The following is a 26,952-nucleotide window of genomic DNA, read 5'->3' on the forward strand; positions in this document are numbered from 1 at the left end:
GTGATCTGAAAGATTTGTAAGTAATGAGCGCCGTTGAATTAACAACAATAAATGGAATTAAACAATTATGTAACAACATCACAAAGGTTAGCAAAAACATTAACGGAGGAGTTGGATTACATAGCCGAGTACTGTTGAAAAATAAACCTTGAAAAAAAAACTGTTATAGTTAACAGATATTGGAAAAAAATAAGTCATTTCTATTGCTAAAAGCCCGACAATAACTTTTCTTAAACTAACTTGATGTTGAAAAGTGAAAAAAAACATGCAAAAGAAAATTCAACCGAAAAATTGCAGTTAACGTAATTGTTTTCTTTTTCTTACTATGTTTTTATTCTTCGGTGAATATTGAACTAATGTTTACATTTCAATTCTACAGTGCTTCATATTCTACCACTTTAGAAAGATTAAGAATGCTCTATGACTGAGATTCTTTAATCTATGGTACTCCTTAAATACCCCGAGTTGCATATCCCAAGTATTTGTTTTTCACTCTATAGACACCCGCATAAACTTGGGTTGCATATTATCCTGTGGCAATCGCTGCAAATAAGAGTATGTTTTGATTCCCTCATAACTTAGATCCTTGATATTCATAGTTATACTATATATACATATATACTGATGTGACTTAAAAATTTATTTAATAATATTCTTCAAAATTTAGAAGATAAACTGTTTGCGAGATTTCGAGTGTAAAAGAAACGCTCTCCTAAGAGATGATATGTCTCTTACTAAGCTATTGGTTGTCCCTCATATGACGGTTTAGGAGCCAAGTATTTTGTGCCTTTGCTCCAGATCATAATCATCAAACCGGATGTGAATATTTACGTACCGGATACGAGTAATTCGAAGGATATAACTCCAGAACACCCGAACACCATCTTATCCTCGTCCTGCTCACGGCTCCGAGTCACCTGACCTATGGCTCATTAAAAATGAAATTCAATCGTCTGTTGCAGTTTCTAATGTTCCAATTTGGAATCTGGCGGACGCATGGCGAACCGCCATTCGCTACGTAGAGAGGACTCTCTCAACTTAATGTGGCTCCAATGGCCATAGACACGCGCGTCGCGGAAAAGACGCGAGAGTCAATTACAGCGAACCTGACCCGGCGAAGGTGGGATGTGGGTCGCCAAGGTCGCTACGGAGAGGGAATTTAGGCCGCCGCAACCGCGTGTACGGGGGCGGATAGATACGAAGATGCATCCCCTATTAGGTGCGTGTTCATCTGGTATCCCCCCTCTCCTAATATCCCTCCTCCCTACCCGGTAACTGCTGTTATCAAAAGGCGCGAAACACTTAAGTCCTCTCCTCGACCACAATTATTAGAAAATGCACATTGGAAGGTGACGTGGGGGGGGGGCACGCCATTCGTTGAGAGACCTGACCTACTCGGGTGGGTTTAACTCTGCGGCGGTGGGGATGATTAATTGTAACGACCGCGTTCAATGAATTAATGACACCATTGGGAGCAGTAAACCGAACTCACCAGGATTCTCCCAAAATGTATGATTCGCGAACAAAACAATAAACAACGCATGATTCAAAACATTTGGTTATTCCACCAAAATTGATGTTAATCACTTAATGGAAAAGAAATGAATTTGAAAAAAAATGTGCGCAAATACCAAGTACTGTCCCATATTTTTCAAACACGAATCGATTTTTTATGAGGTTGCATTAAAAACTTGCATCTAGGATGGCGACGGATGAAGTTTGACTTTTATAACCCAATCACCCGCTAAACTACAACTCGTCTCTATGTCCCCTGACAGAGTAATCAACTCATCTTCCCCTTATGCCCGTGCCCTGGATACCCTTGTCCTACGTAGGGTTTTACGACTTGCAGGGTAATATGAAGTTGCATAGGCAGCACCTTTACAGTTTCCTTCCCACAGGGAACGAGGGCAGTAGTCATTTTTTAGTGGGCATCAAGGGAGAAGTGCGAAAGATTGAGAGGAAAACATAGTTCTTAAGATACGGGAGGTGCTAGGGGATTCAGTGTTCTTTACAGCGGCATTTGACGTAAAGGGGAGCATATGTGGGATAGGACATTGCAGAGGCGGTTAATTCACGGCTGAGGTGACAACAGAGACCAACCTCCAAATCGCTATCACAAAATGAGGGTGGAAATATGTGATTTTTTAAAATCATTTCGGTGTCCTTAAACAGCGCTCTTCGACAATGCTTGTTGAGAGAACAACCTAACCATCCACTCTTTATTTAAAGTTTAATATACATATATATCTTACGCTGCAAAACGAGATGAAAATAATTACCTTAACGCGCCTTTTAACTGGAGTACGTATTTCTTTTTACTTAAAAAAATTATTGACTTTAGTTCCCCACGGCATGCTAACTCATAAGTATATGTTCTTGCTCACATGTAATAGTTAAATCTTCATGAGTTGATGGCTCATTTAATAAAATGAACTTCATGATTTATGAATGAGCTTTTTTCCCACCATTTTTACTTAAATTGTCAAAATTAATATTCAATGAAATGGGCACTTAAATTTTTTATCATTTAGAAAAGGAAATAATACGTATGATTCGGACAACAGGTAGGATTTACGAAAGTAATTTAGGATAGTAGATGAAATCCATTTGACATTTTACCTGTCTATAATGGAGAAATTGGGAAATTTTCATTTTATTTCAATGTTGAGGGGAGTTAAATTATTCCTCCGATGCTGCTTGTATGACTCCTTATGAATAGGAAAAGAGCAAACGTTCAGTATACTAAAAAATAGAGCCCAACATGTGCGGAAGAGAAGACCAGTTGACTTTAACAGCACTAGCCATTCAAATTCTGACCTACTGGGTAAATTTTCCTGTGTTTTACACTATTGTAATATAGCGTTCATGCCATTGGCTAATGATTCAATGCCTTTGCGTTCAACCCGTACTACCAAACTATTAGATTTAGACCCGTTTTGCATATAACCTGGATCGTATTAAACTTATTCCGACTTAGATGTCCTCACATGAAGTTATCACCAAAGCTGGCGGAACTCTTGAAAATAGAATATAGGTATTGGGTGTTACTTTTGCGGAAAGAGTTTAAGTTAGGAATTGAAGTCAGTCGGTGCGACTTCCTAACTTCTTTTGTTTAACCGAGAGTGTATCTCCGGTGATATTGTCCGCGTTTCATTCTCTCGCAAAATGGAAATGGCCAGTAAATCAATGAGGGATGCGTTGCTATGGGTTACTGGAAGGAGGAAAGGGTTGATAATTGAGGTCGACACGTAGACTAGGAAGTGCTATGTGACGTCTGTCCCTTCGACTGTGAGAAAAAGATCTAGAAGCCGTTTGACAAGTATCGTTTTGTCATCCGAGGCATGGTTTGATATGAGCCAAAGGGATTAGAAAGTAATTGGATGCATGATTGCTAGTTGTCACCTTCCACCCCTTCCCCCACCCACCCGGTAACATGAGGCAATAGGAAGGGAGCAGACAAGGGTTGGATGACACGGCCGTGCCGGAAATTCTGGGGAACCATGAAAAAAAGAAAAGAAAGCTATTCCCGGGACCCGAATTCTTAACTCCCTCGCTCTACGGCTCGTCTCCGGGGCGTGATCAGATTCAATATGCGTGCGAAATCAATTGGGGTCGCGTCATATAAGACAACGGATCGTATTTGACCCTTGACTTGTAGATCAGCATTGAGAGCGTCGCAATCCTATCATAGGGAGATGTGTTTACAGCGAGGGAGGAGGAATTGCGAAATTGTTGGCGGAACAATTTATTTTTCTTATTTTTATATGAGTAAGCAGTTATTAATAGGCTCTTTTGCAGTGATGACTAATTTAATAAATTTTAAATATTAAGGAGATCGACACACTTTACCCATTGGGCAAATCTCGCGTTCCTTTTTTACCCCTTACATAATTTTGATATCATGACAGTATGTTTTTTAGTTTTTACAATTTTCGTAAAAATCATGGATTTTAATTTACCACAACGCGCTTAAGTTTTGAATATTATTTTGGAAGCATTTTTAAGTAAGCTTAAGTAAAAAACTGCTATATAACTTTCCCACGTAGGTGACAAAGTAGTTTTTTCGAAATGTTAAAACTTTCAAAATCTCTCACTTATGTTAGTAGAAATATTGTTCTAGTCATCTAATAATTTGCAATAAAATGGTAGAATGTCTAGCGACGAAATCTGATTTTGATGAGGAGAAGGAGCAGTTCCTGGACCAAAACTGCTTTTCCGAAGTATTTGATTATTCATTTCATAAATTTTTTCTGCGCCATTGAAATAATTATCGGATGATTTTAATTATTTTAAAATTATATGAAGGCTTCCTTAAAGTTTTGTAAGATTATTAGGACTTCCTCTTTTCATAAGATGAATAGGAAACCATAGATAATACATGTATATAGCCTTAATATCGAACTTAAACTTGTACATTTCTGCGTCACTCACTCACTAAATCCATGCTCAAATTTTCAACAAAGTGAATTTTACTTGTGTTACCAGGACCAATGTTAAAATGAAACCCCATTTAAGACACACGGACGGGCGCACCTGTGTGTAGATGCGAAGGTGATTCTCTTCGAAAGCAGAAGGATGTGATTAGCCCAAAGATCCAATCATCCCTCCGCTCCACGGAGAGCGTCTATGGGGAGGATGTCGCGCCTTCCCTCCTTCATTTGTCTCGGGTGTCTTAGCCTCTCGATCTGCGAGTGGGTCAGGCGGCCACGGGGCCACCAGCAAGAGGGTGGGGGGGAGAGGACCCAGAGGGGGTTGGCGGGGTCCTTCTTCCCACCAACCCCCTCGGGTCGGATCGAGGGCGGATCGATCGATGGGTTGCTTCGCACCCCCATTTAAATAACGCGACAAATAACGCTTACATGTCGACCTCTTCCACTGTAGAAGTCTGATAGGTAGTTACCCTGGTGTTGCTCTACGCATAATACATTATCCAGCACAATCTAAACGTCTAATATTATTTGTAACGGTGTGAATTTTGCATCATGCATGTAATCAATATTGTAAAATCTATTGCAGTCAGAGGAATTCAAAAGTTACATATTTAATTCATGTATTACGAAGGTGAGTTTCTTAAAAGGTTAATAGTATCGCTGTTCGTTTTTGTGTGAAAAAAATATTGACAGATCACATAAATTTCAGAGTGAAAATATTTTTCTCTAGAAACGTATCCACTTTTTTAGTGGAATGAATGAGAGCTTTAATTCCCCTTGGAATCATTGCTAATTACCAAATTTTGTGATAAGAATATCACCAACTCTTCTAAACATTTAGGAAAACTTTCGAAAATTAGGAGTTACGTCTACTCCAAAAAACTGATTTGAACTCTAGTTTCATATTTCAATTCTTTCTCGCATTTTCTCAGCAGCATGCTTTTTGCTCTGCACAAATTAACTCGATATGCATATTTCTATTCGTACTCTCCTTTTTGTCGATGCGATGAATGTTGCTATTTTATTTGCTTCCGTATTCTCCATGCTTCTGCTGGCTAAAATTTTTCGAAAATGGAGAAAATGCAGGAATTTTTTGCATTCTCTCGATGTGATTGTTCGTTTAAATGCCATTTATTCCAGTTTGGAGGAACTCAAGTGAAGTGATATATCCTTTCAACTCTATCGTGTTGAGCGATTCATTTTGGTGAACTTTCCCTCCCGAAATTTCTCAGCTTTGCTGAAAATAGTTTGGACCATCTATTTTGGATTCGACTCCAGTTTTTGGAAAACTACAGCAGAGTAAAATTTTAAACTTCAAACAAATAATATGAATTTTCGAATGCACATTTGAAACTGCTGTAAATCTTTATGGAGTTAATTTTGCCACCTGTACGATCTAAGTGACCGTAGAGCTCGCAAAAATTGTGTTCCAGGTTTCGGAAAAAAAACCACATTTCTTGGGAGAGCTCGTTTTTATAGGTAGTAACGATAAACACTCCCGACGTTTTCCTTGCCGCAAGTATCTTGAGAGACTGAATTTTCATTTCCTTCGCCCGGAGGTCCTCCGGAAGCAACCCGCTTGGGTAAACCCTTCACCCTTCACTACAATTCACCGCTTGTGACAAAAATGGGATACATTGTCCCGAATTTCCCGAAGCGGTGGACTCCATTTCACGCTTCCGAGGAAGAGAGCTGACCCGAAAAGATATATTCTCAGCGACGGAAAGTTAAAAGGGAGTACTTCAAAATTATTACATCTCCTGTGGACATCATATTGAGTTTATGTTCTGCCAAACGGTGGGCATGCGTTTGTGCCCTCAATTTTTTTACGGAGTACCCGAGCAGAGTACAAAATACACCACTTCACCGTATGAATAAATGCACCTCACACCTGCCACACACCCTTTTTGGTGGCTCGCAGGGTATTGATGTAGATGTAGATCTGTCAATGATTTTCAATCAAACTTACTCATTACTATATCTCTTCACGTCATCCTTCTGTAGTCATTTTCGCCAAAAATAAGTCGTTTATCTCGGGAAAATATTGTCATCACTGTCGGGTCTAACTTCTTATGGTCCGACAAGGCGTATGGATAAACTCCCACGGGGAACAGTTGTTTTTTGATTGAAAAATACTCTGATTTAATCCGTCTCCAGTTTTCGAGGAGTAGAACACGTAAATCAATGGATAATATATTTATCAATTATGAAGTTTTAATGTCTTCAAAATTTCGCAAGCAAAGAGATTTATAGTACAGTGTTAAGTAAAAAACATTTATTCATTGAGGGTTAAAGAAAAAAATTGTCCAAAACGGACTTAGAATTTGATGTAACTTCTCCTTAATACACAATGACTACAAAATATTGACATTCTGGGTTCCCCAAGGACTCTGAGGTTAACTTCCGGTTATAGTTTATGTAAGGGATGACCTTAAGGAAAGATTACATAAACGGTACGGGGAAACCTTCAATCCTTCCAACAATCTATCCTAAGGATTCACAAATTACATGACTAAATTCACCTCACTGTATATCAGTCGTTAATACCACTCACTCTAAGGTAATAATTAGCAGAAAATTTATGATAATAATTCATAATTAAACTGTCAAATAAACAAGAATGGAACCAAGGGAACGCTAATAATCGAAATAAAAGACAGAAAAGACTATCTGCGTTCTGAGCTTAAAGTTGGTATCCATTTGATATTGAATTACTTAAGAAAGGATATAAATGTTTAATTTTAACGAAAAACCCAAGGGGTTGTCAATTCAAATGTACGTATTACGATATAGTTGCCTAAGATGTTCTTTGAATAGCATGTACGAGTATATATGCAGAGATTTGTATACAAATAAAAAAAGCCTGGTTAATTGAGCATGAAAGATAGTATAATGTGCGCATGTGCGATTTTCACACATCAAAGTGTATTAGGATAACGCTACCATATGGCGAAGGCACAAGGATGTTTCATGACTATTGCAGATTAAATTCCTACTTTTAAATATATGACCAATCAATCGATGGGGTGAGAGCCAAGGATGATTAAGAACTAAATGAAGCTATTATACCGCAATAAATTGATGCCATTATTCTAAACTCATATTCCCGCGACAACTTTTCGGAGGTTGAATTAAATAGAGATATTATTTTTCAACGGTGTATTGAAATTAATTCATTCCGGTCCGCTTATCAAGTCAGTCAGTAATGAAAGTAAATAGAATTAGCAAACGTCGGTGGAGAGACAGTTGCTTAGGGAGCGCAATGTTTCTTGGTTTCCCGAGTTTCAATCAAGAGCTCCTCTCTCACTGAGGCAGGGAAGATGTATACGCATGGAGCTGATGATTGAATGTGTTTCCAATTACCGATTCACGCAATTCCCTTAACCTTCGCCAATGCCGCCGAGTTTCGAGAGTTCTCATTATTTGTCCCGCAGCGGGGACTTGTGGGAGAGGGTGTTGTGGGGGCAGAGGAGGAATGGAAAAATGATCGCCCCGTCGCCCGAGAATCCTTAAAGAGCCCAAAGGCCAAGATCCATCACCGATGTTTATTGTTTTTGAGCCGTCATCGAATTTTCCGGGCGTGGGCTTTGGCGCTCTCTAACCTCCAAGGCCGCGTGTGCTTAGCACAAGACCAGATAGCGAATATTTCCGATTATTCAGCGTGGGATAGATAGCCATAATAACATAACTCGTTCGCTTTCTCTCCCTTTCTCTCCCTCTCCCAGTCCCTTCCCCGTCCCATCTCTATCCACCACCTTTCCCTCCGCCCCCTTCCCTCCCCATACTTCCTCCACTATTTTAAAAACTCTCCGGAGAGACCTTGGGACCTTCCCGGCCTTCGGGTCCAACCAAGAGATCCGTCCCATCCTTTCCTGAGGCTGGCTTGGAGGAGGGAGGAAAACTTTCCTCTTTCAAGGTTCCAGGGCCACTTAGCAAGTTAAAGAGATGAAATGGAAGTGTGAATTGTTTTCGGCCAGGTGTCGACTAGGTCCTCCTCCAAACTTAAATTACTTTCCGATTCGACCGATCGAATCGAATCTTATGAACCCAAGATCGATTAATCGTGAAAATTTTAATCGTGTTAATTTTTTAAAGTGAGAATGGATAAGAATAATTCGAATTGATATTCTACGGACTATGATTTGTGCGACATTAGAAAAAAAATTATCATAAAAGATTATCAAAGAAGTCTTAAGCGATTTATAATGAATTTTTTATCAAAACTATATTTTAATAAAAATCTTATATGATCAAAATGCGCTTTTTTATCGCTATGTACTCTCATGCTAAATGCATGGCCATAGGTTTTCATCTTGTCATGCAAACGAATCCAATATTTTCTATCCGAATGATCAACATAATAGCTGTAGAGTGAGTAAAAATAACATTATGTAATACATTCTAACTATTAAACGAGTTTACATATCAGTTATTTGCGTTCAAATACAATGCTAATTTCTCAAATACAATACTAATAATCCATGTTACTACTTAGACATAACTTTCAAACAAATACTTTAATACTTAAACCGAAGGAAGTTTACGCAGTAACTGACTTGTAATTATTTATTGCAAAAAAAGAGCTACCGTAATGAGAAGTAGTTCTGATATAGATGATTGATTTGATGTAATTATAGTTTGCTTAATTAAGATATTAGGAAAATATTTTGGTTCGGATAGACACAGGTTTAGTTACGCATCAAAATCATCGAAATGTTTTTTACCAAAACTTATCGAAAGTATACTAAATAAAAATGAGGCATACACTTCGAACAATTGTAGCAGACATTAGGTCCCTTTTAAAACTTCTGACGTTCTCATATAATCCCAAAATACACTCAGCTGGGCTTGTCAGAAACCCTTGCTCCAACAATGAGTAGCATTCAAGTTCAATATTTTGGCAGTCAGAGCCTTCGTTATTTCTAGAGACCGAGTGTCTTCCGGCGACATCTGCTGGTGCGGAAAATCTAATGGCGAACGAAAACTGAAGGCGCTCTCTGGCTTGGCCACTCAGAGTTCCACCGAATGATTGGCACACCATTGTTCGCAACAGAAAATTGAAAATTATCGCTTGTTGCAAACTATCTCCTAGTACTAATATAAAAATAATACGCCTTTTCGCCTTAAAGCTGTTACATTTAACAGAATAAGTTTCCCTATAATTTTCCTAATCAAAACCAAGCTTGTTTATTAATCCCTGAGATGGTTGCCTCTTTATATATAAATAAAGAAATATATGTACATGTATATATATATATATATATATATATATATATATATATATATATATATATATATATATATATAACCTGAAATAAAGTCTCATAAAATATGTAAATGATAAATTAAAAGGAAAAGCGAAATTGCGCCAGTGTAAAAAACACAGAGAATCACATAAATACGAGGGTCATCCGGAAAGTAGTACCCGTTCGTGAAATAAAGACACAAAAGTAAATATTAACAAACATAAAAAATTTTATTTGAAAGAGGATACTTTAAACTACTTCTCAACATAATCTCCAAGCAAATTAAGGCATTTGTCATAACGTGTGACAAGTTTCTGTATTCCTGCTGCATAGTCCTTCGCCGCCAGCTCATTGAGATACGCGAGGGACCCATCTTGCACAAATTTTTGCATAATGCAGATGGTGTTTAACAATTTCATGAACAATTGTTCGAGAAACATTGGGAAAATGCTCACAGATGTCATCAATTGTGACGCGCCGATCGTTCCTCACGAATTCGTCAACTGAGCTCACCAGTTGGTCTGTAATGACAGACGGTCTCCCCGAACGCTCATCGTCGTGTGTGTTCCCCCTCCCCATGTTGAAGTTGCGACACCACCGCCGAACAGACGACTCGTCCATTACATTGTCTCCATACACCTCCTTTAATTGGCGATGAATATCACATGGGCGAACGTTTCTTGCATTGAGGAATTTAATCACTGCCCTCACTTCACAACTGGCGGCGTTCTCAATTTTTTTAAACATTGTAAACAATCACAGAAACAACACAGGCAATGCTAGCGTCACGCAACTTGGCTCAGAGAAGGCAGACAAGCCACTGAAGCTATCTGACCTCGTCCAGCGGCTACTCGCGTCGTCAGCACTTCATGCGGCACGAACGGGTACTACTTTCCGGATGACCCTCGTATGTAACTCTCATTTATTCCGAATTTCCGGTGGCCAAACCACCTTCCTCAAGGAAAGAGTCACATATATATACACACATAACACTCGTAAAACGTGGACGAGCGACTAAAGAATACATAGCAAGGGAAAATGTTTAAACAGAGAAAACATTAAAAAGACACATGGGGGTTCGTTTAACGTTTTGGCTATAATACCGCCTTCATCAGTCTTTTGTCTCATCGCTAATATTTTAAAACGGCTCTACTTCTTTCTGGGGGATTTTATCTGGCGAGTAGAAACCGATACTTAAACATATAATTTAATACAAGAAAATATCAGAACAGGAAGATATGTAGCAGGAAATATTAATGCTTGTGGCTGATTTTGATATTTCCTTTCTAGAATAAAGTTTCTACAGTGTAAAACGGAGAAATGATCCTCTTTGCAATACTCTGCATTGAAATAAGTAATTATTTACTAAACTCTTTTAACGGTTTATAAATCTTAAGATGAAATGTTGTACTCACCAGTCTTAGATCTGTACTCCCCAATGAATCTCCTCGTTAGGTAACGGACTGTCAGCGCTGAAGAATAAAAAAAGAGAGGAATGATTCACAATTGCTTTTTAGGGAAATCGCATGCGATTATAATGATAAGCAATTTAGCATGAGAGTTTACATACCGGATTTTCCCACGTTGACCTTCCCCAGGACCGCAATTCGAACTTTTGCGAGTTCGGCTTGCTGGGTTGCAGTTGTGTTCTTCATTATGTTGAATGAATGGGAAAACTACTCCTGTTTACCTATTTTTGGAAAATAAAAAGAAAGGGGTGGTTAGAGAGCTAATAAACAAAATCACATGCAATTAGTAATATAGCTATATAGCCATTTCTCCTGTAATAGTACTCAGAATTGACATTTTTATTATTATAACAACAATTTTTCAAATCATAACTTCATATCATAACTTTTAATTCGCTCCCTCGAATGGCATCAGGTTACTTAGTATTGCCTGATTTATGGTAAAAACTATTTACCAAAATGTATTTCAAGCATGACTTAATAATTTCATTCAAAATACTTTTAGAATACTTTTATGTCGCAGTAGTTACTAAAAAAAACCCTTTCTGAAATATTTACAAATACCTCCCTTTTAGATGAGAATAGAATCCAGTTTTTTATGTTTAAAAAACTCAAAAAATATATTTCCAAACATGTAACAAAGTGCTTTCAATATGAGAATTCATGTTAACTGACCTTCTGTCTCAATACTAATGTGACCTCGTCATTTATTCGGTATTTTGCGAAGGTTATCATTCGTATACATTATTAATATTCTATGCTGAAAAATCCTAATGCTGACTAAAACACGGAGCCATCTTGAAATATGCCATGGCTAACATTCTAAGCAGTGAGAGCTATACCTTCCATAAAGTCATGTTATCATCACATTACGTTAAATTTTTACGATTGATACTAAAACTTTAAGGCTTCAGAACGAAGCTTAAGGGCACATTAACGAGCGCTCATCTACGAAACTTGTTTTCCCCTTAATTTTTTTTTTCGCCACCACCTATCTGTCGCGCTGCAATATAAATGGCTTTCAAATGTTTCCGCCATGCCCAATCCGGCATCATCCCCCTGCCACCCAATAGGAAACCACCCCTCGGGGAACTTTATTATTAGAAATACCTCCCGTGGATTCTTTTGCGATGCCTGTTTCTTTCCCTCTCTCTCTTTGCGATCACCGCTAAAATATCGTACGCGAACCGCGCGCGTGAGTAAAAATAATTTCTCCACCCATTTTTTTTTATATGCACGTCGCATAAATTTCTGCTCAGGGTGAACGAAGAATTAGGGGAAAAAGGAAAACAGAGGACGATCGTTGAGGCGGAGGAAAAGACTTTCGGAGTCGGTTCATCTTCCCCTTCATTGTCAAGGCCGCGAGAGATTTGGATGGCACGGATATTAAAAATTCATTTATTTATTCGTTTCCCGGCAGACCCTCGTGGTTTTCTTTTCGCATTCCAGTTATATTCTGGGAGTGGCCGTTTATCAATTTATAATTGGTGGGACCTCTTGTCATTTCGGGAGGATGTAATTCGTTTGTCGTGCGCGTAATTTTAGGAATGCACTCCTCGCTAATTTCACACCTTCTTACCGCCTTCTTTTACTCTTCGCTGAATTCACACCTTCTTACAGCTTCACTTAGTGTGTTCTTTTTTACAAATTTTCTTAATCTTAACAGAAAAACTAACTAAGCTGATTATGTCCATAGAATACTGTAGTAGTGTTTCCCCTTGGTCAATTGCGCGACCGTGGCTTTTCCCCTTTCCAGCCGCCAAGGCTACTATGGCGGGGAGAATACTTCTGTATTGTCAAGATGATTTAATTCCTCCCACTCGGGACCGTACATGTAGATTTTTAGAACCATGCAGCATTCCGCCCAAAAAAGGCTCTCTGCAGATGGGGCTATGAGCGCCCAGAGCCGGCGCTAAGGGTGGAACGCCAGGGCGTGGTGCTGATCTGCGTCCCTCTCAAAATCATAGGAATGGTATTTCCACATAATGATTGGAAGCAATCTTGAATATCAAATGCTTATTCTCTCGCTCGAAATACAATATGATGAACTTATTTCCAAGGTCCGGTTCCGTAAGAGTTGCTTGAATAGATCTTAACATTTTTCACACTAGAGACATCCATCGGCAGTAATTCTGCACCACACAAATTGATGTTACTGTTACTCCATAGAATACTGTCCAATACTGCGACTGCCATACCAATCGCTTGCAATTCTCACTGAGTGATTTACAACGGTTCGCATCGTCTTCATTAACTTTCATATTCGTAAAACTGGTAAGTTACGTTCTACCTTTGAAAATTAGACCGCAGGGTAATCGTAACCTTAAGAGCCTGGGGCCGCGCTTTATAACTGGGATGTCGTCTTCACCTCATTTATGAATCTCCGTTCGACTTATTTAAGCTAAAACACAAATTTCAGACTCGACGAAAAAACATCTATAAAGAAATTGGTTAGGGAAATGAGTATGTGTCTGTGTGTGCGGGATCACTTCCAGATTAATTCAGGGCCTATTTACCCCGTCGACAACTCCGCGTTGAAGTCACCGACGTGTGTTCCCGAAAAAGAACCGAGGGGGCGCTTTTCTCGTAGGTTTTATTGGCCGGTGCGTGTCCCCTTTTCTCCCTCCGCGAAAACTAGCCGTAAACACGCGCAAGCAACGCTCTCTGGGGTGTGCGCAGGCTCATAGGTGACGCACCGTAGGCAAGCTCTCCACGAGTGACGCGTATGGGTGAGGATCCGGGACGTTAAAAATGGTTCGAATGCACACTTCCTCCCCATGTTCCATCCCTCCACCACCTCCCCTTTGCCTAACGGGGGGGAACCCAAGCGGGAGGGCTTGATGAGAGAGAGAGCGTATCCAAAGACGAAGTACGGCAGCTGAGGCATACGTCTCATCGTCGAGTATTTAAAAGATACGCTCAACTCCGAAGTTCGGTTGGATAGGTTATGGTGGAGCTCTCCGCGCACTTAACCACCACACGCCCGTGCGTTGAATTCACGAACACGACGGCGGGGAGTGGGGCACTTCTTTCCCTTGATCCCTCTCTGGAATATTTGGCATCGGAAAGGCTTGGTTTCTCTAAGGGCCACAATCCGAATTTGAACCCTGAAACCACAAATTAAGATGCTCAAACGCCCTGCGCACTTGTTACACTATGTATCATGCCACTACAGACGGAAATACCTCAAAAATAACCACTTAGAATATCATTTCCGGTCAGTAGTTTTATACCAAAACCGTTTGAAATACGTTGTCTCCTTTAAATTCCTTACTTTTTGGTTATTTCTAGTGAATACATACATAGTATGTGTGTATGTATATATATATATATATATATATATATATATATATATATATATATATATATATATATATATATATATACTACCTTGATCAAAAATTTCCCGGAATTTATTCAGAAAATTAAAAATACAAGTTTATTCATCTAAATCTATATTGTCCCCTTCAAAGTAATCCCCATCGACTGCAACACACTTATGCCAGCGCTTGATCCAATCCTCGAAACATTTTTTATATTCGGTTTTCGGTATGTCCATCAGTGCTTCCTGCGATTTTTCCATTACTTCCTCTCGGCTGCTAAAACGCGTTCCCCGTAATGGTTTTTTAACTCGATTGAACAGAAAGAAGTCACAGGGAGCCAAATCAGGTGAATTCGGTGGCTGTTGGATGGTATTTGTTGCATTTTTCGTCAATAAATTACGAATAATGATAGCACTGTGCGACGGTGCGTTATCATGGTGCAAAATCCACGAGTTTTCTGCCCACATTTCTGGTCTCTTTCGGCGAATTGCTTCACGCAAACGTCTCATAACGCCCAAATAATACTCTTTGTTTACTGTCTGGCCTTCTGGCAAAAATTCATGATGCACTACACCGTTGTAATCCATGAAAACCGTCAGCATTGCCTTCTTTTTTGACTGAAAACGACGTGGTTTTTTTGGTCTCGGCTCATTTGGTGAACGCCATTCACTTGCCTGATGTCTGGATTGCGTGTCGTACTCATAAACCCACGTCTCGTCTCCAGTAATGATCCTTTTGATGAATGTGGGATCGGATTCAGCCTCGCAAATCATGTCTTTTGCGACGTCAACACGGTCTCTTTTTTGCATGAAATTGAGGTCTTTTGGCACCAACTTTGCTGCTACACGACGGAAACCCAAATCATTAACCACAATGTCTTGGGCGGATCCATAGGCAATGTTCAAGTCCTCCGCTATTTCTCTGATGGTTAATTTGCGGTTATTGACCAACATTTCTTTTACTTTATCAATTTTTTCACCGACTTTCGATGTCGATGGTCTGCCACTGCGTTCATCATCTTCGATTGACTCACGACCACTTCTGAACCGCTCGTGCCACTGGTAAACGACCGTTTTTTTTTAGAAAATCGTTGCCGAAACACTTTTCCAACATTTCCAACGTCCGTGCGCCACTAAATCCGTTTTTTACGCAAAATTTAATACAAGTTCGTTGTTGCAAATTTAAATCCATTTCTGAAATTGTAAAAAATCGCCAACACACACAGAGATAGATGTACTCTTGGCTACGTAACTTTTGCAAATGTCAAGTTATGACACTAAGATTTAAAGGGAATATCAACAACAGATGTACCAATTTAACAAAAAAAACAGAACTCAAATCGGAACGATGGGAGCGCCACACGGTGGTTATTCCGGGAACTTTTTGATCAAGGTAGTATATATATATATACATTCAAAAACGAAAAACCGCCATAAGTATGGTGAACACATATCTACTCACATGGAAATAGATAAATAGATATAAGGAAAGGGGTTAGAGACACATATAAAAGAACACAGGAATGGGGGTGAAGCACGACCATAAAAACGTACTTAAAATAAAGATCCATTGAGGTTATGCAGAGTTTACACAAACACTAAATGGAAAATCACGCAGAGATATACCAAGTATTGCTTAAAACGATACATTTTCCTACTTAGCAGTCATCAGCCAATAAAAATGTATTTCAATTTCATGAAGCAATTATAGTTCAGGCATTAAAATTGTTTCAAATCTCATTTATTCAATAATTATAAATTAAAATTCGTTAAGTTTTTTTCTCGTATGAATTCTTCCACTAATTTCTCATACCTACTCGTCTAAAAAAATTTGCCAAAGCAGTAAGCTTCCATGTTTCTCCGCCACGAGTAGCCATCGGAGGAAAGCGGTACTGATACCCCAGAAATGATTTCCCTCCATTATAGCCCAGTTCAAATATCACAGAACTCTCAAGGCTTTGCTATTTCCTTTCTAAGTCACTGTCGGCAAAATTTACTCGCTAAAGGATGACGCACGCCGGGAGTTTGCGAGCTCCGGTCGCTGGGGCTATAGAAAAAAAAATGTAACTTCTCGGCCGACCGTACCCAAGCATACTCGATAACCGATCATCCGTTTAATTTTGTTCCTCTGGGTGCGAAGCGTAAAAAAAATCACCCACCTCCGGAGACAGCCGAACGTGGCGCCGAAGAGACGTGAAGTCGAAGATACTGCGGGGGAGTGAGTCCGCCGGGAGGAGAAGGCCGACTATGAGAGGGGTGGGCGGGTGAGTGGAGGGTGAGGGAGGCAAGAAGGAAGGAATGGGTTGGCCTGGTGTTGTGTTTGTGAGGCACAGTTCGGTCCGGAGACAGTTCTAACATATTCCGCAGCCTAAAGCCACTTTTGCTCCAGACGTGGTGGTATTATTTTCCCATTAAAACCGCTGTCATGACACTTTCTCCTTCACGAACTGCTCCATTCATCTTCGGAAAGATTCTCCTGAATTATTTTTTTTTCTTAAGTGACTTAAAAATATGAAGGTTTCATTTTATAATGAATAAGAAAGCTGGTTTCGCGAGATTCTAACATTTAAAATTCAAATAATCCCGGTTGATAAAACAAATTCCTAGAGTGTTAACAGAGACATACTAGAGCGCACGTATGTTGACGCTACGGGAAAATTAAAACTGGTAGTCTTTTTTATTCAATAGAAAAACCATGGCATCAATGTACTCTACACTTTATCAAGATACTTTATGTGATTAACTAACTCGTTAGGGAAAATAAAAAGGCCAGAAAAATATTCCCCGGCTATATAATTTTGTTGGGCAAAAAATTTAAACATCCAACGTATTTTTATATCCATATTTCGCTTTTAAAGTAATAAAAACTAAAAATATCAAGCTTTAATATGAGGGCAGTTTCAGTGTATCTCTGACAGCTAATTTATACCTTGCAGATTTATCATAAATAAACTCAATGCTGTTGAAATTGCGTGGGTGTATTTGATATGCGAATAATATTTTTCTGTGCATTGGAAGGAAGAAAAACAGGCATGGCCGCTGATGGGGCAAAGGTTTAAATACTATACGTTGAAATCCCACCTATGCATAATCACCAATACAAAATCAACCCACCAACAATACTCGACCGATCCCCTGCAGAAAGAAAGAGATAAAAAATCCTCCCCTTTTGTTTAAATAACAAATACACACGTGTGGCGTCGGGTTGGCCCTGAGAACTTACCCTTCCCCCTCTCCCCCGGGTTTCTCTCGCACTCCTACTTTCCACTCGCCACTGATTCTTGCACTTCCAAGACGTATCAAACGCAATTATTCCCCTTCCAACCAATTCGCATCCACCCGCCCACGCGCTGCCCTCGGCACGAGCGTAGGGGAGGGTGGGGCTTGCACGTGCCTCCACTTCGTCTCCGAAGCCCCCAGTCGGGGAATGAAATAATAAATCTCCCTATTGGCATGACTGAAATAAACTCAGCGGAGTCCGCAAAAACTTTTTTTTTATCTTCCGATCCAGGTTTCGAAATATGCAAATTCCTTTTCAAGGTTGGTTTAATCGGATAGGTGAATTTAATCGGTTCAAATATACAGTTCGGGAATCCGAGTAGGAAAATAAAAAAGTTTCGGACACTTGGGAAATGGTAAATGGGTACGTTATATATATATATATATATATATATATATATATATATATATATATATACACATGTATATGTATATACATGTATATATATATATACATGTATATATATACATACATGTATATGTATATACATGTATATGTATGTATATATAAACATATACATGTATATATACATATATATATATTTTTTTTTTTTTATTCGAGCGGGGTTAAGTAATCGCCACAGCTATCGAAATGCCAATGTATTTCGATGAAATTGCGTTTACTCTTTGCCCGTCGGAAGACATGAGAGCGGAAGGGAGAGAGAGATGGGTTGTCCTCCCTGGTTATTTTCGGAGAGACCAAAGTATGGCGCCCCCTTAAATTAGCCTCACCCAGGGTAAGTGTCTCCCAGGGACTAATACTTCCCACGGATAGGAACCCATTGTTTCTTTCATCACACCCTAATGCGAACTAGGCTATTATCATAATAAGAATTAACAACTATGTCTATATATGCTCTCTGCAGAGTATTCTTCATTCTTCTCTTTAGCAGTTTGGTGTCAAATTTTTTCCCGATTTTTTTCAGACTCAAAGGGGTGTTTTTTTTATTGCACAGAAGTCTTTCCTTTTCAATTAAACGAAGGGTTAAATAAGTATGGATAGCCACGTATGAATTAGTACACATATGTTTTGATTTGTCATCTCCCAATCCAAAACAGATTAATATTCTATAGTATTGATAAATATTCTTAATACTGTTGTGAATATTGAAACCAATTTAGTCTGGGCTCTATAACAATAATTGTGAATATTTCCTTTTAGATGATGAATAGCCGGGACATGGGCCATAAATATGCAACTCGATCACTTTGGCAGTATATTCTTGAAGAAGCGACGCCAGTCCTTGAGACTCTTTTCCTGTACTCTTGAGACATTAACTGCAGATAAATCCACATCACGATCAGTGCAGGCCTTCCAGAAATCACATGTATACAAGTAGTCAAAGTCAAGTCTGTTGTGAGCGGAAATAGTCGTATATGAAGCACAGAGGTTTTTTAATACTGCGTGGTGCAAGGTTTAAGATTAGGTAAACAGAATTTGAGGATTTTAATTCAAATAAAAAGTAACGCTATTTAAAAAATAACCAAAATATTACAAAATTACCCGCTTTCTTCTAAGGTCACCTCGCCTTTCTTAAACTCTAATATTTATCCACCGATACTTTTAGTCCTTCTTGTTGGAGTTTTTCGTCCAAATATTAGGTTTAAACTACTCGCTGTCAATAAGTAGAAGACCATCTGAATACTTTACTTATTCAATATAAAATGACTACCAAACAACATTTTTATAAGTGCAATCGCTAAAAATATTTACTAAAGCATCCTCTTAGAATATTTCAAGAATGCCAAAACTCGTGTGCTTTGGGCAAATAATAGTGCATCCTGGGCAAAATTCTGATTTCTCCATAATTTTCATAGATTTATTTTCTGTCGTAGAAGTTGTGCCCTACTGTCTCCTTATGTTTTATTTGTTTCCCCTCTACCCTAGTCCTTCTCTTCGACCCTGATAACTATTTGAGGGCGACCCAAAGACGTCTCGAGGCCCGTTACGATCACAGAGTTTCGAATGGCAAATGCTTTATGTTAAAATCCGCCCGCCTCATTCCTGGGAAATATGAGACTCCTTCAAATTATGACATAATGAAAAGTCGGCCAAATGAACTCGGCCGTGTCAGTCTTACTTCGCGTCCTCGATTACGTCATAGCGACCCCTAAATCCATTTATTACGTCCGCCATTAATTTGTAAAAAAATGGCGGGGCTACCGAGGTAGAAAATAGATCAACATATGCTCAATTTACACTGCGTCAATTCGGATTAGAACCAGTCACAATATATATATATATATATATATATATATATATATATATATATATATATATATATATATATATATATATATATATATATATATATATATATATAATATGAAGCTCCTCAGTTTTGAATTACACATATCTGACCCATTAAGTGTTGTTCAAATTGGCCCTCCCTTACCCGAAAACTATTTTGTCAGTGTCAAGAGCGTGTTAAACACAGCGCAATAGTTTTTTTAATATTTCCACTCATCGATTTCAAATTTTTCACGGGAACGCTCGACCGATTCCGCTAAAGCTCGCCGGAGCAATTTTCTGCGTCCCCCAACTCTCCGATAAATTTATAACAGTAAAAATAAAAAATACTTGAAATTCTACTCAAACCAAATCTGGTCATGCAAATGAGTTCCGAAGTCTCTTTTTTTACTACTCTTGATAGATAAAGAATGATATCCAGCGCTGTTTCAACTCAAGATTTGGTATGAAAATTAATTGTTTTTCAATTAAGAGTTTTGAGAGATTTGCCAACATGACATGAAAAAACGAAGTTGATTCAAAACATTAAATGGATAAGCACTATAACATGACCCATTAATTTTAGAATTTATTTCACACGCATTGGAATTGGTGTATTGATAAAACCGGAACTGAATTTGGTATTAAGTGTTAGGGAGTATTTATGTATGCATCATTATTATTACTAGCCATATTTGATGGAGCTAGGAATCTATTGCATACAATTTTGAACTTTTCAAGTACATCTATACGATTTAATCGCCTTCTAAGTAATGTAATATTCTTCTTAGATCCACTAACTTTCCATCTCTTGGAATAATTACAAAATGGCTCTTATTTACCAAAATATACCGTTCTTATCTCACGTTAAACTGCAAATTAATCATATTGCATTAATTTAAACATATTTTGTATTTTAAAATTAAATTTTTTAAGTCAAAAGATTTTGGTCCGATACACATAATGAATAAGAAATACTTGGTTTTTCCACACAAACTTTATTTTAAAGTATAAAGATATTAAGTAAAAGTATTTAAAAAAAAAAGAAAGTTGAAAGTATTTTAAAGAATAAAGTTTGTGTGGAAAAACCAAGTATTTCTTATTCATTATGAATCGTTTCCACAAAGTGACGGCGGATACTATACAGTCCGATACACATTATCAACGGAATATTATTTTCGATACTATTTACGTTATATTTAATCTTAAAATTCGATGCCAGATAGGTTTGATTGTCTTCTTTTGTATCTAAATGAGCGTACGAGAATCAGTAGCTTTAATCATTAAAAAAAGTTATCGTTAGTAATTAAACCAAGTACAGTGTTTTTTTGTGTAAATTCGTCAACAATGTTTAATGAGAGAGATACGATAGCATTTCAATAATTTTGAGCATCTAGCTGAACGTAGGAACTGAAATTATTTCGTTTAATGGTTAATATATTCTATCATCAAGGAGAATAATCGCATCGCAGTAATTATTTAGGTACTAATATATTATTATTAATTTAATTTTAATGGGTTTTAGATGTTCCTTTGAGCCAATTTACTCTGAGCACACTTTGCCATATGGGTTTTCATTTTTCCCTCAAAACGCATTAGCGAGATTTCTTCCGAGATCTCTGGATAGGGTCGCGTCTGCGGGATTATGCAACTCTCTCCTCCGAGACGGGAGATAAACACAAAACAAACGCTGAGGACTTCCAAAACGAGCCAACCTAAGATTACAAAACATCCCTCCCTAGACTTCCACCCGGATTCCGCTCCTCAACCCAAATGCATTCACTCGTCTCAGGGTTGGACATGTGATTTGGGGCACCCTAAGAAACAAACACACGCTCCTATTATACATTATCCTTACCCTCTCTCCCCTTCCCTTCTGCAATTCCAGTTTAATCTTATATTCTCTTGCAGACGAAGTTTCTTCTTGTGTGCTATTAACAAAATCTATTTACGTCCATCTAGAGCAGGGTCCAAAACTTAGAGAAACGATTTCACGAGAATTTGTGACAGAGAGAGAAACTGCGTTGTTATCCAAGTGTCCAAGATCAAGCTCACGGTAGCGATACATCGAAAGAAGGACGCTAATTGAATTCGATTGTACAAAAAATTTTTATTGGTCATGTAGGTATGTCGAGCTCGCATATCCTCTACTGACGGTACGGACATGGTCGAAAAGCGTGGATCGTTACAGAAGTATTACACCGATTCGAAGGGTTTTTGATATGGTTATTGATTGTAAGCATCTAAAAAGTTCATATTTTAATTTTTTTAAGTTGAGAGAATCAGTGAAAACGTGTAAAATCATTGTACGACGATTTCACAATGCAGTTTTCTCAGCTCGAGTTGGATACCTCAGGGATGTTCCAACGGAATCTCCAAGCAACTAAAGTTCTCCGAGTCGTATAAGAGTGTGAGAAAAAAATAATTTCGTAATCCGGTAGGAGAAAGATGATGAACGTGTCAATGGTGTAAATAAACAGTGTATAGGATGCCATCGGATGTCGAACTTATTTATACGTTGGAAAGTGGGTCTTCAAGCAAGCCACTATCTGGGACGAATGGATAAGCTTGGGTCGAGAGAGTGAGGAGGAATGGATCAGGACTGCCGCTTCTGGAAAGAATGAGGCTTTGGGAGGATTTGGAATTGGGAATGAAATGTATCCGGAGTGCTCCTCAACCTACTCCTCTTTCTTTAGAAAGATTTCCCCTCAGCATTCCGCTTATTTTGACTCCCTTAAGACTTCTCCTCTCACGAAACCATGTAATCAAACAAATGCGATGGCGAAAACTGTTGCGGATGCATTAATTTTTATGTCATTCTAATCGTTCGACTCATCGTTGCACAAGCCTGGCTCTTATTCAAGGATTGTCAAAAGTTAACAAAAAAAATCCTATTGCTTGGAAAGGCATATATCAAGTCTATAATTAATTTTCAATGACAGTTATATATTACTTCGCGGTTTAACCCAGTTAAACTAACATTTTTATCAGCGAAAATGGGTTGAATTTAAAAAATAAAACTTTGCGCGTCTTTCCAACATAGGACAAGAGATCTTAGTTGTGTAATTTCGTCCTAATTTGATGATTTCTAGCACAAAAAAAGTAATATATTGTAGTGAAAAACAAGAGGATATAACATATTTAAATTTTCACAAATTCTCCTGATGGAGGAATTTAATTTGTGACACCTCTTGCATTTGTTACCAAAGAGTTGTTAAATTAGAAAAAAACGAGGAAAATAATTGCTAGTTATAGAATTTTCATTGGTTTTCATTTCAAATATGAATCTTTGTTGAAACATAATATCACATTGTGATATTTTGAAAATTCATGGTCCTTAATTTTGTAAAAAAATTGCATAAAACTATGAAATAAATTCAAATATCTGTTTGAATCATTTGCTACGTCTTATCCCTGCTAAATTATGACCCTAATACCGCTTATCTAAAAGTGATATGTTGCATGGAAAGTACTCTGCATTTCTATCTACGCTTGAAGAAAAACCTATCTCGTGTAAAAAATGCTAACCCGGAGCCATTAAATATTTGACAACTGCATTAAATATTTCGTATCAACCTAAAATTCCTCTCGACTCATTTTTTAAATCCAATGAAAGGTACGAACACCGCTATTAATGATTTCAATTCAATAGGACCATAACTCGAAATTTGACTGAGATGGCAGATATCTTAAGTGATTCCTAAGACGAAAAGGTCACGAAAACTTCATTTTTTTATGAAATTTTAAAGTCCTATCGTTAATACATTGCCAAGCGTGCAGAGTTGAAAATCACATGCATTGGTGAGACTTTCCCGATCAAGATATTGGAACACTATTTTTATTATGATATGCTTACAAGTTGAATAAGTGAACTCAATATTAGCTGCCTACATATACACAATGAATTGTAAAAAAATATCCAAAATTCCAAAGCAAAACGCCCTAGTTTATCAAATAAGAGTATAGAACATGTAATTAAAATCAGCCAAAATCGTATGCATTTTTGGTTTTTTGTTATTATTTTTTTAAACCGTGACCTTTTTCACATGATTTGGGGTTTTTTAAATAATAAATAGAGCCTACGACAAATTTTTATTATATATTTTTTATTTTCTTCCAAATATTTTAATATTTTTCTCAGCAGTGTTGCGGGTCCCGAAAAATGTTCACTTGTGAAAATTTTTCAGGTCTCGCATGCTCCGCACATATCTCAAGGGAAGTTTCTTAACGGCAAGATAATTCTTTATGCGTAACATAAACCAGGATCCTAACACAGAAATGAATGAAGTTTTACCTCAAAATATTTGCGCAAAAAATTCCAACAGGATTTAGAAAATTCATTAACCTAAAACGAAATATGCAAGCATATTGTCTCTTTCCGTCATTACATTTAGCTTGAATTAAGTTTAGTTTAGCTAGCATTCATTCAGTGTAATGCTTAGAAAAAAACTGACTTGCGAAAAAATTTCATGAAAACTAACAAGATGGCAAAGACCAAACATTGAATTGGATTTCGGTAAAAAAAAAATTTGATAAAAGTTGTTTTACGAAACTGTTTAAGAGATGGGTAAGCGATTCAGTGAATTCGAGTGAACATTAAACTTTTCACGCAATTCATAATCATTTCTGAATTAAACTGAATTAAAATGGAGGATCGAATCAAATTAATCTATTGGTTTGAATCATTCCCTCTCCCTCGCAAAAAAAACACAAAACATTCATCCTCTCTTTAGAAAACCTTCCGTTTCTGACTTCACGGAATCGAAACTGAAAAACAAAAGGAGATTTCTGAATTTGTTGACACTCACTTTGAGATCTGCAGATCGTCTTAGACAGCTGCCTCGTGCGTGCAGATGCCCTGGCACTCTCCTTCCTCACCCGGGAAGTGAACTCCTCTCAAGTGGCGATACTCGGACCGAAGACGCGGCCACCTCCCCTCCTACTCCAAGTGACGGACGGGACAGCGACGGCGGCGATCCGGGAAGTAGAAAACCACCCAGGGGAGGGAATAACGAGACTCCTCGGAAGGAAATTCGACGGGCACACCACGCAGAAAAAAAGTCCGTGGATACGAACTTGACTCCGCTCGCTCCTCAACCCCGGTATACGGAACGAGTGATCAAAATGAAGCGATCAAACTCTCAGGCGCACTTGTGGAAATCTATCAAACCTCCGGCGCACAAAACAAAACCGGCTAATGACACGGAGATGCCGCCCAACACAACACGAAGTTGACCGGACAAAAGTTTCCTCCTCATAAACTAATAATTTCCCTTCCCGAAAGGATTTTGCTACGGGTTCGAGAAACTCTCAAGTTCACAAGTAAAAGAGTCCTCCTCCAAATATATCTGGAGAGGTATTTCCTAAGAGCGCACTCACACGCTTTAAAAGTCCCAAAAACTCTTCTAAGGACTCGAGTGGAATCTCAAGAATCTCTGCTCTGCTGCTTCTCTGCCTTATGAAAACTTTTCTTTCAAAACACACGCTCAGGTCTCGCCTGACAAGTGTCTTGCTTGCACTCCGACTGGCTTCCTGCTACTGCGATCTTGCCGGAGTCGACCGGCTCTTTTTATAAACTCGCATCCACCTCCCCCCCACTCCCAACCCTGCCTCGCCCTCCCTCTGCCGCGACGGCGCCTGGGATCCCCTCGGACTGAAAGGGGAGAGCGGTTGGGGTCGGGGAAGGGGGAGGGGATGATAGTTGAGGGCGTGGAAGGGAGGGAAGAATGTGTTTTGCGGACAGGCGCAAGAGAGATGCGACGGAGAGACGAGAGGGAGAGAGAGAGGGGGAGCTCTCGCCGAGTGGGAAGGGGGGGGGGGAGGGGGGGGGGTGAGAGGCGCGAGGGTTGCGTGTGGGAGACGGCAGCATGCGGCGGTGGTGAGTGGGAGGATCGTTTGATTCGAAAGGGGGGGATGGGGGGAGGGGAGGCAAAACGGTCGGTTGGGCGAGAGTTGCCGGGGGGAGGGGAGTGTTTCGGAGGTTTGGAATTCGCGAAATCGGAGTTTGGATGGATGGCTGAAGGGTGGCGGATGTCCGTGGGAGCGATAAAGGCCGGAGGGGAAGTTCAGACGAGACCTATGTGCTTTGCATCTCACTAGAGGGATCGTATCGTTTCGAATTTAGACCATATGTATGCAGACAGAAACATTATTCCTGTTTCATTGTGATTTATAAACTCGTCAGTTTTATCGTCAAAAATATATGCTTATTCATTAGACAGTAATTATTTTCTCGCTAATCTATGGATGTTTCTGGGGCAACCGAAATTTTTTTGAAAGGTGACAGTTCGTTGATTGTATGTCTCCGCTTTTATGTAATGAACCTGTTTAAATTGCTAAATACTTTATATCACAGAAATTCCTTAGCTTTCGTGATTTTTTGTTAAACTCATTGCAAAAGATACGTTAATTAAGGCATTAATTTGTGATTTAATCATTGATTTCAGTCGAAATCTGCAATTTAATTGTTAAAAAAAATCAATTCCGTAATCCACAAATTGACATTTCTATAATTATGCCAGATAAAATACTGAATTAAATTAGAATATACCTAGAAAATGAGGTACACTTATGAGGAAGGAAATGCAAATAATGATAAACATTTTGTATCTCATTATTATATTATATTATCTGAGTTTACTCCTACCAACAACGATTTCAGAATGTCAAAATCATTCGTCTTAACTGAGATTCAAGCCCTGATTCCCCAATGTCGGGCCGAGAGATTTAGCCAGATAATCTACCGAAATTTTGGGGTCTTTAAATGGAACAAGATGTTACGACGAAATGCCGTACATAGTTATGTTACAGTCGTGCGTAGCGCCACAATCCGCGAGGTTACGACGTTTTATACGCAAGGGTATTTTACCTTTGACAAATAGGGCATCAAGGAATCCGGGTTCGAATCCTGGTCAAGGCGAATGATTTTCACACTTTGCAAATTGCTGCATTATGATGCACATTAGAGGATGAC

The 26,952-nt window shown here is 38.6% G+C and overlaps 1 protein-coding gene across 1 annotated transcript in view; it reads right to left on the reverse strand.

Annotated features, from left to right (window-relative positions):
• The window catches only part of LOC139692931 (ras-related and estrogen-regulated growth inhibitor-like protein), a 59,087-nt gene extending 33,646 nt beyond the window's left edge, over positions 1–25,441 (reverse strand). The window contains exons 1-3 of the mRNA XM_071591254.1: positions 24,788–25,441; positions 11,250–11,369; positions 11,095–11,151 (exon numbers count right to left, since the gene is read on the reverse strand). Coding sequence (XP_071447355.1) covers positions 11,095–11,151; positions 11,250–11,334 — 142 coding nt within the window. The 5' untranslated portion in view covers positions 11,335–11,369; positions 24,788–25,441. The remainder of the gene's footprint in view (positions 1–11,094; positions 11,152–11,249; positions 11,370–24,787) is intronic.
• Positions 25,442–26,952: the final 1,511 nt, after the last annotated feature.

The sequence above is a fragment of the Hetaerina americana genome, unplaced genomic scaffold (genome assembly GCF_022747635.1).
Source record: "Hetaerina americana unplaced genomic scaffold, ioHetAmer1.1.p SCAF_44, whole genome shotgun sequence".
Taxonomy (NCBI): domain Eukaryota; kingdom Metazoa; phylum Arthropoda; class Insecta; order Odonata; family Calopterygidae; genus Hetaerina; species Hetaerina americana.